Source organism: Oryzias melastigma, linkage group LG9 (assembly GCF_002922805.2).
Source record: "Oryzias melastigma strain HK-1 linkage group LG9, ASM292280v2, whole genome shotgun sequence".
In the NCBI taxonomy this organism is placed as follows: domain Eukaryota; kingdom Metazoa; phylum Chordata; class Actinopteri; order Beloniformes; family Adrianichthyidae; genus Oryzias; species Oryzias melastigma.
This window is the reverse complement of record NC_050520.1, coordinates 15,144,856-15,157,197: the sequence shown is the minus strand read 5'-3', so window position 1 is coordinate 15,157,197 and position 12,342 is coordinate 15,144,856. Positions and strand designations below refer to the sequence as shown.

Below are 12,342 nucleotides of genomic sequence, written 5' to 3'. Positions count from 1 at the left end.
TGCTGCCGTGTTAAAAAAAAAAGAAGGAAACCAAATTTTCATATCACATTTAATGACAAACATCCATTTTCATCATATTCTTTTCAAGCCTTCACAAGACTGTTCTGAGAGCAGCTTTCATCTGTTCCTCTTCCAGACGACAGCAGCCCGGTTTGTCCTGACACACACTCACACGCACACACTTCCATACAAGTTCTTATTGATGTATATGTGGATATTGATACTTGTTTAGGTCCAGTTTTGATCTCACTCAGTCACTACATGACATTTTAGTTGAGTATCACACCCCTTGGACTGGTTCAGGACCTCTGTACACAAACTCAAGTGAGGAGCAACTTTTCTCGTGGAGCTGGAAGGAATCAGATGATCTTTACAATAGGGAAGTACTTGTGAGCTGAGAAGTCGAACTCTGGAAGCACCTGAGTACAGAGAAATGCATGAAAGTAATGAGAGTACTGGACAAATCTGTAAATGTATTATCACCAGTAGTCATGTAGGAAATGCGTGACTTAAAATCACACTGTGGGATAGAGCAGACACTCTACTACTACTACACCACTGAGCCTTTATTTATGTATTTTTTAAGCAAAGTGTGTGTCATCCATCTGAAAAAACCAAAACAAATAAACAGTATAAGTGAGTTACCTTCGTTTCTTTCTTGTGCCCCCCAGCCAGAAGTTTCATAACTACAATGTTGGGCTTGGCTACCTTCAGTATACGATTCACCTGAGGGGAAGTGGTGCGAAATGTTAAAGATTTTATTTTATTTGCTTATTACTCACACTACAGCAAAAAGCAATGAAAACACCAAGATTAAATGCTGTAATAATTGTTTACTAATGAGCTTAATGTCATAGCAAGGATCAGAAATATGTTATCTAAAAGTGATTTTTGAAGCCCAATGAGGCAATTTTCTTTGTGATTTTGGGCTATATAAATAAAATTGAATTGAATTGGATGTTTTAAATACAGCGATTCCTTACTATATCACAGTTCACCTCGTGCAATTTTTTTTTTCAATCATGTTTCTTTTATCTTTTAGCAGCACACTGTGCCGTGTTCTGATTGGCTGTTCACGTTGTCAATCAACCTCCTCTGTGCCATGTCTCCTGTACAGAAAGCGTCCAGTTTACTTAAATCTTTGATTGTGATCAGATCTTTGTTTTTATTCTATAATACTAGACTTATTTTCTACAAAAGTAACTAACTTTGAGTTTAAATGAGAGAAAAGTGTGAAAATGTTCATTTCTGTTAGAGAAAAGTGTACAGTGAGGAGTTTTACAGCTTTAAAATATCTGTAACCCTACTTCGGGGATTTTATTTTATAATGTAACTACAATAAACAAGGGAACAAAATAGTCATTTTCATTTTTCTTTTAACTATTTATCTGGGTTTGCTTTTTAAAGTAATCTCACTCCGAATAAGGCTAAAATAATCATTTTATTGACATAAATACTGTTCAGACCCATTGAGTTCATAAAGAGGCAGTGAGAGTAAATGTGATTCAACAGTAGTTTGGTTTCCTGACCTCGGGGTCCGGGTTCAGCACATTTTCTAGAATGAGTTTGGCCTGTTGAAAGTGTTTGCTAGCTGCCAGGTAGAGATCTGCAGATCCTGGAGGAGGATTGTACTTCTTCAGATCAGACATCTCCTGGAAAAAGGGCAAAGAAGAAACAAAACGAAAGTGAGGAAAAGCTTTAAAAAATGAAGTAAGAAAAGAATAGGAACAAGAGGGGGGTACCTTGAACTGGATGTAGTGCACAGGCGGGGGGGTGACCACACTGTTGAAAGGAGCAAAGCGATGCTCGTAGCGAACTTGCTCACTGTCCAGTTCGAACTGAGGCTTGCGTACTTTACCATCCATATCCAAGGCTACCATGGTCTTAAAGGAGAGAAGGAGGCGGGAGACAGAAGTCACACAATGATTTGAATTTAAAAAAATACCCAGAAATACAGTTTTCAGCTTAATTTTCTTAATATATGTCCGCCATTGTCAGAAATATGCCACAAGAGGATGCTAAAAACACCAAAAAGAGAGTTTTCATCAGAGAGGGAGGGGTGATCATTCAGGTTCTTTCCTACCTTGTACATGCCCGCACACATATTCTGGTATGCCTGACTCATGGTGATCTCCTTACTGAGAGGCCGAACTGTAAAACAAACAAAAGGAGAATTTATCCTCCTTTCTGTATGTTCCTGCTGCATGTTTGTCGATGTTTACATAGCTTTTGGCACACCTTTCTTCTTCTTTTTGCTCTTTTTACTGCTGCGTCCTTTCAGCTGCTCCTCCAGGATCCGTTCCTCTGCCATCTGAGAAGAATCGGCTCTGCTCAGAGTGGACATCAGCCATGCGTAAAGAAACTCGGAAAGGTACCTACAAGTGCAAAAAAAAGAGAGCGGATATAACATCGGGAGAGTTTGCATCTTCTTTGTGCCAGCAGCAGTTTTCTTAAAGCAACGCACGGCCCTTACCAGTAGATGTAATAATACTCATGCATGCTGTAAAGCTCCAGTTCAAAGCCACTCAGCAGATACTGGATCATGATCCTTAAGTTATGATAGAGGATCCAAGTGCCAAGACAGGCTAGGTGTTGGCGCTGAGGCTCAAGTTTCATTAGTAAGCTGTGCAATGCGGCGTCCACCTTCTCAGCCTGCAAGCAAAAACCAACTTCAGTGCAAAAAAATGACAGAGTGATACAAAGGACATATTTGCTCTTTGTTTGGTTTTTTTCACCAATTTGAGATTGTATTTAAGCAACAAAACGGGAAACTGTGTGGTGTTATGTAATAAAGGAAGCAGCTGAGGCTCACTTCATCCTGCAGAGTGGCAAACTCCTCCAGTATGTGGCCCAGCTTGTCTCGCTGCCGAGCTCGGTTGTGTCCATGGATCTGAATGAGGCTGCAAAAAGGCTGCTTGGACAAACATAAAGAAACACTCCGTTACACTCTCAGAAATCTGACAATATTCATCCTCAAAACACAAAAATGAATGATTCTGAGTGAAATGTCCAAGAGCATTTAAGGTCAAAAAAGAACATACCCTGGAACAGTGTGTGACAAAGGAGTCGATGTAGTCCTTGGCCTGGTGGTTGTTGAACAAACAACATCTGCAGATGAAACACAGAAAAGCATTTTCAAAAAAATCCACAACTTCCAGCTGTGAGCCCCCAAAACAGGGCGAGATTCATCTGAGGCTCAGCTAAACCCGCTCTCTGAGCTGCACAGAACAGGTGTGCCACCCAGCCTCATTATCACGACCCATAATAGCACAGTGGCTTTAAGCTGGTCTGCTGGCTCCCCAGCACACCGCGGGGCAGTGACATTACCACTAAAGCTGTGTGTGTTGCCGTTGTCTTACTAGTCTCTTTGTGTTCTGCGATGTTTCACATGTTTGCAGTGCTGCGCGCAGTGATCTAATGTTTATTTAAGTTCCACAGTCGTCGAATGAAGTGGAAGCGTCACCGTTAAACTGCTCCAACATTGAAATCCTCGTCTTTGCACCTGGAATAGCTCCCTGGGTGTACAATACATCAATCTAAATGTTACAGTCGGCTCTGAAAGAAAAACAATATTATCTTACTTGGCTACAGTTGTTGTATTTCTCTGACATTTCTTCTGCCTGTGTCTATTCTGAGCAAGGTTAAAGAGATCCATTCTGAAGAAGGTTACCGAGACATGGACAGCGCACTCTTAAATGTTCTTGTAACATTTTCTGTTGATGGAGGACATGTATTACAAAAAATTATCTTAAACTGTATTATTTTATTTAAATTGTGAATCAGGAGTAGATAAAAAAATGTTGTTGAAAAGGGCTAATTTTGAGACGTAGAAAACACAATGGGCCGAGCTCCTTACAAAAAAGGGAATGAGGGGGCCAGCAGTCCCACCTAGGTAGGGCCGAAAGCATTTTTTTCCAGCCGATACCGATAACCGATATTTCCCCTGCAACTGTGGCCGACAGCAGATATTTGCTGATACCGATATTTATCGATATTATAGGAAATGCACAACTTTTCTTTTTCTATGCAAGCACATTATACTTGATCCTTTTAACATACAGCAAGGGATTTCATAGGAACAAGTCTCACTTTAAAACTTTGAAAATATATAAGAAAACATTCAGACCATTTACTGACTACATGTAACTGTAAATCAGAGGTCCCCAAACTTTTCCTTGTGAGGGCCACATAACTGTTTTCCTCTCTGATGGGGTCAGTTTGCAGACTAACAGACAAAGTGTAACAATCACAGACTAACCATAAACAATTATGGTTTTCCAGAAAGCCACACATAGCCAAATTTAAATAATTAATTCTGTCAGAAAAAATTATGCTAAAACATTTAAAAAATTAAACCAATAGTCTATGCTCTCCTGTCATAGTTCAGACTGTGGAAGAGTGGAATAAAAATTCACTTTCTATGTGGGTTTCGATCTGCTAGATCAAGAAAAAAAAAATCCTGTGTCTCTGATAATGTTTGGGGCTGGATCAAATGTGGAGGTGGGCCGGATCCGGCCCGTGGGCCGTAGTTTGGGGACCTTTGATGTAAAGGTCCCACGAGGGCGGCCGTGGTGCAGTGCCCGCCCATGTGTCGAAGTGTCCTTGGGCAAGACACTGAACCCCGAATTGCCTCTGGTGGTGTGTATGAATGTGTGTGTGAATGGGTGAATGGGTCTGTGACTGTGAAGCGCTTTGGGCCCTCGAAGGAGGGTAGAAAGCGATATACAAGTATACGCCATTTACCATTTAAATCATAAGCTTTTCATTGCCAGGGATCTATTAGGAACAAAATGTATCTCTATCAAATATAAAATATAGTCAGAATAATTACTGACGGGCTTCTCAGTGCCAAGGATCTATAGGAACAAGTATCCATGTCAAAAATAAAGCGCATCTGAAAACAATCAACAATATCTGTGGATTTTTTTTTTAGTATTGATACGATAAACCCACATTTTGCCGATATTGGTTGGAATCTGCAAAATGTATAGTCCCACCCGCAACTCAGAGGGAAACTTCTAATAAAACTCAGGCACTTTGTGGAAACTATGTCCGAGAAAATTTTTTTTTTTCTAAGTTTTGGCTAAAAACTGCATCATCATAATTAAAAGACCACTGGGAATAAATTTAAAATAGATCAAAATATGATCACAGTGGAACTTTAAGGTTGATACCAGATCAAACAGTGAAATACATTGTTAAATCCTGAAACAGACAGAGGACTTACTTGTTTGATAGGACAGGAGGGCTGACAAAGTATCTTAGAGCATCTTTAATCATGTCCTGCATGAGGTGGGTTCCAAACACTTTCTTATTATCGATGAGGAACGTCGTCTGAATTTGTTTTAAACAAGAGAGGAGGGAAACAAATGACCTTTTATAGCTAGTATTGTGAGATTACACAGCATGAAGCTTGACCACTTTCTTAAAACAAATAATGCATATGAATAATTTGTGATTGTTGGTGTCAGATACCAACGATAATTTGTCAGATTCATGGGTAGCAAACTAAATATTTACCTGGAGAAGGGATCTGGAGAGCACACAGGGGGACTGCTCACTGAATTCACAAAAGAAATCCTGGTAAACACAGACCTGAGTCAGCATGAGCCAAGAATATGAAGAAAACATATTTGGGATTGCTTCTTTTGGGTTACTGTATTCACCAGTATTCCGTGCAAGTTTGTGGTGTTGATGACGTCACACACAGTCTTAATACGCTCGATGAGTTTACTGAAGTAGGCCACCATGTCTTCCCTCTTTATGATCTTGGCGTAGCGAGGAAAGGTGGGTGGCAGCAGTCGCTGGTTGACCAAGGGCTCAAAGCCCATCATGATAGGGTGATCTGCAGTAAGAACGGACAACAAAACCAAAATATAAACAGAATTAAAATGTAAAAGGTCAGTTTTTCTGAAACAAATACTTTCCAAGTAAGAAAGTAAGAAGACATATGCTATCATTCTGACTTCATTCAGTGTTTTAGTTCTTTTTTACCGCCTTTGGTGGTGTCGTTTTGGGACTGGATGCCATGTTGAATACTGGAATGGATGAGGGACAGCAGGTCAGCAGCCTGAGTCACGAGCTTCTGAGCCTCGTTTACCGAGCTGGTCTGATGAGGACAGGAAATAGGAAATAAGTGTGGAAAATATGCAAGCATTTTAAAGGTAATATAAAATTTGAAAAGAACAAATAGCTGAATGCTTCAAATTGAAAGCATTACCTCTTTTTTGGTAAAGGCGATCAGAGCCGACAGCAGGAGGCGTGTAAACTTGATTCGGTTGAAAAGCGCCAGACAGTGTTGGTGCTGCACACAAAAAAACAGTGGTGAGTTATTAATACGGGGCATGTTTCAAAGCTCCACAAGGAAGAAGGAGTTTTATTTTGGGGTTGACCACCCAGAGAAATCTATTTCAGGGTCTATTTTTTTTTGCCCTGTTAATACCATTGGGACTGTGAAACAGCTGGAATTTCCCAGAGCAGAATCCCTAAAGGTCATCCGAATCCCACACTCTGGACAGGAACGTCAGTAAACAAAACCCAGTTGACAGAGACTGAGAGGACTAGCTAAACTTTTGAACTTTAGTGCTACTTCTAAAAACAAAATATTATTTGCAAAATAAACATGTATCAAATATTACTTCAACTATTAAAATCTTACAAAAAAACCCAACACACATGGAGGATTCATCAACTTACCTCCAGCTCAACCTCTGGATTTCGCTGCTCACCCTGCCGACTCCGAGTGCTCTGAAATATATGTAAACAGGGTACTTTGAAGTACTGGAATACACAAACAGCATGTATTTTGCAGAAATTGTGATGTAAGTAAATACCTTCACTTTCCTCTGTAGCTCATCCTCCACATCTTTTAGCATACCTGTTAAAAATAAGTTACATAATCAAAACGATATTTATTCATATTCCCCCTCATCAACTGTTCCATACTAAGCAGGACTTGTACCTGTCACACGCAAGTCCGTCACATTATTGGCCATTTTGAAACCATACGTCATCGCCTGGAAATCCTCCTGAAGAATCAAACATGTCGGTATCACAAACAACAGTAAGATTCTGTTTAACCATATAATGTTCATTTTTTGTGAATTTGTACAAGTAATTTTCCTCAAATATTAAAGTTCAATGTAGTTGCATGCTAAAACCACCTGCTTACCTCCTCAAACACAGCTGCCTTGTTGATTTTTTCTCGTGCAATGTCGCAGACCTTCAGGATGCCCAGAGCGAAGGCTTTAAGGGCCGGCTCCTCGATCAGGTCAGGGTTATGGACGTATAAACAAGTGAACACCGTCTGAGCCAAAGAGTGACCCTCAAGCCATGTTATCTGGTGTGTGAATATAAAAACACACGAACACATCAGTACAGTTTGCTGCAGCTGGTTCAGTGGAAACACAAACGACTTTTGAATTTAAACATTTTTATGTCATTTATTATTGTATTTTTTTTTTAGCCAACTTGTAGTATTATGTACCTACTGATATTTTCTAAATCCAGAAGACACAACATGCTCTCGTGGCCTTTTTTCTCATGATGGAGGACATATATATAAAGAAAATTAAGCTTAAAATTGTGTTTCAGAGTATTTCATTGTTCTAATTGTGGTTAATCTGGAGCAGACAAAAAATGCTGTTGGAAAAGCTCGTAGAAGTGATGTAGAAGCTAAAATTAGCTCCCTGCTCCACTCCATTCTGATGCATCCATTAGCAGACAACTAGATCCATGTACGTCTTCGTTTTCCTCATTTGAGCTGACATCTGGCTCAAAGCTGTAAGGCTGAATAGCTCCGATATTACTCGTTGAACCAGTAATGTTAAGTTGGGGTTGTAAACTAGCAGGAGAGTGTACAAACAGAGGAATGATGGGAAATGGAGGCAGGTTTACTCTGCGGCAACAATTTTTCCAACAACTCAGAGGCAAATTTCTAATGACCTCCTGCTGCTCTGCAGAGACTATGCCCTAGAAAACAACACGTTTTTATTATTTTGGCTAAAAACTGAATAGTTATGATTAAAAACCAATGGGAATGCTTTTAAAAAATATTTTTCTAGTGGGACTTTAACTAAAGATATATAACAATTCTTATTTAATAAGCACTCATACACAATGACGTAACCGAAAGAGACGATTTATTCAAACAAAACTTACCAAGCAACAGAAACACGTGTCAATAATACCAATGAGTTCCGGAAGACTAAGGTCCTTCACCTTAATGGCACCTTCCTGGAATAAAAACAGACACGTAACTTCAGAGTTTGTTTGCTAATTATGTTAGCTCATGAATAAAAAGCAATAAAATTAATGCTTTTTTACCTTAATAGCTTGTTCAAAGTTAAGCACTTTTCTGTTGACCTGGTTTCCAATCATTCCAGCATCCATCTTGGGGTCCATCATCTCTATAGCCGACATGGCCTCAAACAGGCCAAAGCTGGAGCGAAACAGAAAAGTTATTCGTGAAAGTGATGCTAAATGTGCAAACCTACCAAAAAAGGAAAACCTTTTTAGACCTAAGCTAATATTTGAGCAAACCCTCTACACATGTCGTCACAGGACCACAGAATAGTGGAATTAACTACTGTCGTAATATAAGCCGTAATATAATATAAGCCAAATATATGTCTAGTATTTAAACCACAGTGTTAGGAGTAAAATGACTTTTGACAGAATTTTCTTCATCAGGAAGCACTCACAGTTTGTCATGAAGTAACTCTCCCAGATTGAGCTCTGCAGGAAAAGAGAGAGAGCAATAAAAACACATTAGTCCCTTTTTAAATACACAACAATGCAGTCATGAAGAAAACCAAAATATTTTACCTTTGCAGGAGTTCTTAAACTCGTGTGTAATATCAACCCAGTTGGCATTGTTCTTCATCTTTTCTGGGATGCCAAGACCCCAGCCAGAATCATCATCCTCGACTGCGGACTTCATCACCATGGTGATTACCAACTGGAAAGAAATATAATAAAGTAAAAAGGATGATAGATGTAATTTTTTTTGTGCAAATTTCAGATCCTGAGAACAAAAAAAAAGTCATGTTTAGCAAGCATTTAATGTAAACATACCTAATAAAACTATTGGAATGTAAAAGAAGAAAAAAAAAGCAATCTTTGCTATTTCCTTTTTGGCATTCTCTCTTTATTTTATAAAATACCTTGTAGATTTTTGGTGATACGAGCTTTGCTCTAAATGCAATTTCTCCCTAGCATAAATACAGTACTTGGATTCCAAAATTTTTATACTACCAAGTTAGTTTAATCAGTTTTTGCACTAGTCTGTTGTCTTTTATTAAACAAAAAGATTGGAAGGATTTATTTCTCTGCTCTTTCTGCAGCGTTTTTTTAGTTTTAAGTAACACACAGGGTCAGTAAGCCTCACTGACCCGGGGCTGGACTTTGTCAAAATTCTAGCCCTGAAAAAGGATAAAATGAAACTAACACCTCACACAAAACACATCCAAACTAGATTTTTGTTTGTGCTGTCATGGTTCTTTTTAAAATTTTGTTGTGATGCTACACAGTTCCTCCCTCCAGGCTGAGATGGCGCTTCACCTCCAGAGGAGGTATTTCTGGAGCAGTGTTTATGGTTTAACGCCGTTCTGTTTGGTATCTTCTTTTATAGTCATCCTTCCTTCCCGTAAAGCTTTTATCCTGTTATCCAACCTAAGTTGTTTATCCATTTCCTACTGTCTGACGTATTTTTCATGCAGTTTGCGTATATCTGAGTATATCTTAAGAATTCTGCTAAAGAAGTTGTCAAAAAGCTGCTTTCAAAACTAATGTAAGTTTGAGCTAAAACAAAGACATTTGAATAATTATTTTTTTACTGAATGAAGATACTGCCATTAAAACTGAATTTCATGGAAAATACTTTAAATTCTTCAACATCACAAAATATTGTATTAGTTTATGACAAAAGAAACTTTTCAAAGCATATCTTTCTTTTTTTTTCCTTCAAAGGGTTTAATGCCACTTCTGGAAGATTTTAATTTAACATCTATAATTACAACGGCTTAATATCCAGGTTTTAGCAACAACTGTTATAAATCTGCCAAAACAATTTCAAAAGGTCAAAAAAACGCACACAAAATGTGTAAAAGTTTAAAACAAACAAACAAACAGGAGGATCTGAGATTTCAATTCCTGGATAACAAACACTAAATTCTTCTATAAAGACAAAAAAAAAACCACACACACACATTTTGGATCAAATTTGCTAGTATGAAACTGAGACAAAACAAATGTAACCTGCCTTGTATTTCGTTGTTTCACATCCTTGCCACTACAATTATTGAAGGCAATAAGTAAGTTAAGCTTGGAGTGCAGGAAATGAAACAGAAAGCCTGTTTTAAAATAGTCTTGAATTGATCTCAATGTCTTGATGATGAATTGATCTCAGTGTCTTGACATTTTTCTACAGTAATGATTTCTGACATTTGAAAAGTTCTATGTTTTCAAAGCAGTGGGATAATTTTAACTTGTGAGTCAATAAGTCATTTATAAACCTGACCAAGCCACCCATTATAATGATTTTTAAGATTATTTTTAATTATTGTCATGGTGTGTGTCGTTGTCACAGGAATCCACTTATAAACTATTTTTAAACTTTCTGGTGCTGAAAATGTTTCTGATCAAGGCAGCTTTTTTCGCATTGTCTTATCATAACTAGAATTATTCAGATTTTAAATAAACACATTGAACAATTTAATTTTTAACAAGTAAACAAACATGCACTGTAACCATTGACTGTATGCGACTGACACAAAGGTAGTCGTTAAAGCCTAATTTCTACGGCAGATAAGTTCATTGTGTTATCAGAAAATAGATATTAATTTCATAATACTTAAATGGATAGTGTAACAATTCATATGACTTAATACCGATCAAAGTAAGTTGACTTAAAAACCATTTTTTCTTAGGGAACTTGCATAAGAATTCTCAAGACAATGCGTTTTAGTGTTTTCTGTTGTCATTAACACTTCCGTGATATCGCTTCACTTGTGTACGGCTAAATAAACGCAAGACAAAATTACAGCCGAATGTCAGATGTTAAAAGACGTAACATGATGTTAGCTATGCATCAGCATAAATAAATCTGTTAGCTTAACATTCGTGTGCAAACAAGCTAATGTTGACCACATTAAGACTTACCTGCTAAACAGCCTAATAACAGGTAACATACTATATTAAAACACTGTAGTTAAAATAAAAAACACAAAACATATCTGAAATAAATCACGAAATCTTTGTAAACACATACATACCTTAAATTATACGGCTAATGAAGATCACTCCGAAGACCATTGAGTGGCGCATGCATTATGCGTCATAGGGTTGCGTCAGTCTGGGAAATGTAGTTGCTGATGGAAATGACAAGCAAAGTTTAGTAAACTTGTCTAAAGACGTTCTCAATAATAATACTAATAATACTAATACTAATACTAATAATAATAATAATAATAATAATAATAATGATGATAATGATAATGATAATGATTATTATTATTATTATTATGTAGATATTTAATGTTTAGAGTGGTCTGTTACTTGGGTATTACAGCAAATCTGTGGCATGAGATATAACAAAAATGCATGTGTGGTTACAAAACTGTGATAAGCTTTACTGCCAGAAATTTTTGGAGTTGCAAAAACATGTATCTATTAAGAGAAGGTGATTATAAATATTTGGTCATGTTGGTTTCTCAGAAGGGAGGGTGACAGGGACAGATATTAAAGAAGTACAAAAAGCTGGAGGAAGATTTATAACATTTTTGGATGATACACAAAAGCAGGATAATGATGGTATTCTTGGACATCTTTAGGAACAATAGCAAAGCTGCAGAAAACGTTTAAGCAATGAAGAAAGAAATCAATAAGTGCATCAATTTTCAGTGTCAGTAAAATGTCTTTATATAAAAAAGCAAAACATCTGTCAAAAAGTTTTCAATGTTTTCTTTCTCATTTTCAGCTGATGCCCTTACTGAAAAATACTTTAGAGATCACTCTAAACAAACAAAAAAGACTAATCACTCAAAAGAAATTTGGTTTAGACATACACAATAGAAACAAAATGTCAAAATGCTGAGGTACATTTTAAGGCTCTGGAATATGCTTTTGTGTCCTTTGTATATGGTTTGGATCAAGTCATTTTTAATTGTATTTTAACTGTTTTACATTAAATTTCCCTCACTCTGTCTATTGAGATAATATAAACTCTGAGTTGTTTGTCATTAACCAAGCTGCACATGTAACTATAACAATCCAGCTGATAAAAATGGAAATATATGTCTAATTGTGTACTTAATTCACAACTTATTTTGTGTTGTTTAAAGA

At 37.3% G+C, this 12,342-nt stretch overlaps 1 protein-coding gene across 2 annotated transcripts; it reads right to left on the bottom strand.

Moving 5' to 3' along the window:
* Nucleotides 1–35: 35 nt before the first annotated feature.
* naa35 (N-alpha-acetyltransferase 35, NatC auxiliary subunit) lies at nt 36–11,369 on the bottom strand. 2 transcript variants are annotated; one of them, XM_024274923.2, is made up of 23 exons: nt 11,274–11,369; nt 8,827–8,959; nt 8,703–8,736; nt 8,326–8,440; nt 8,161–8,235; nt 7,172–7,339; nt 6,962–7,028; nt 6,834–6,877; nt 6,697–6,747; nt 6,221–6,304; nt 5,995–6,109; nt 5,667–5,845; nt 5,521–5,580; nt 5,228–5,334; nt 3,042–3,108; nt 2,813–2,911; nt 2,474–2,652; nt 2,239–2,375; nt 2,084–2,151; nt 1,743–1,883; nt 1,530–1,652; nt 646–726; nt 36–419 (listed from the first exon to the last, which is right to left on the bottom strand). In XM_024274923.2, the coding sequence occupies exons 2-23, from the start codon at nt 8,945–8,947 to the stop codon at nt 360–362; spliced, it is 2,175 nt and encodes a 724-aa protein (XP_024130691.1). In that variant the 5' UTR covers nt 8,948–8,959; nt 11,274–11,369; the 3' UTR covers nt 36–359. The 2 variants fall into 2 exon arrangements, with proteins under 2 accessions (XP_024130691.1, XP_036069399.1); XM_036213506.1 differs by lacking the exon at nt 11,274–11,369 and adding an exon at nt 11,161–11,243.
* Between the last annotated feature and the right edge of the window lie 973 nt (nt 11,370–12,342).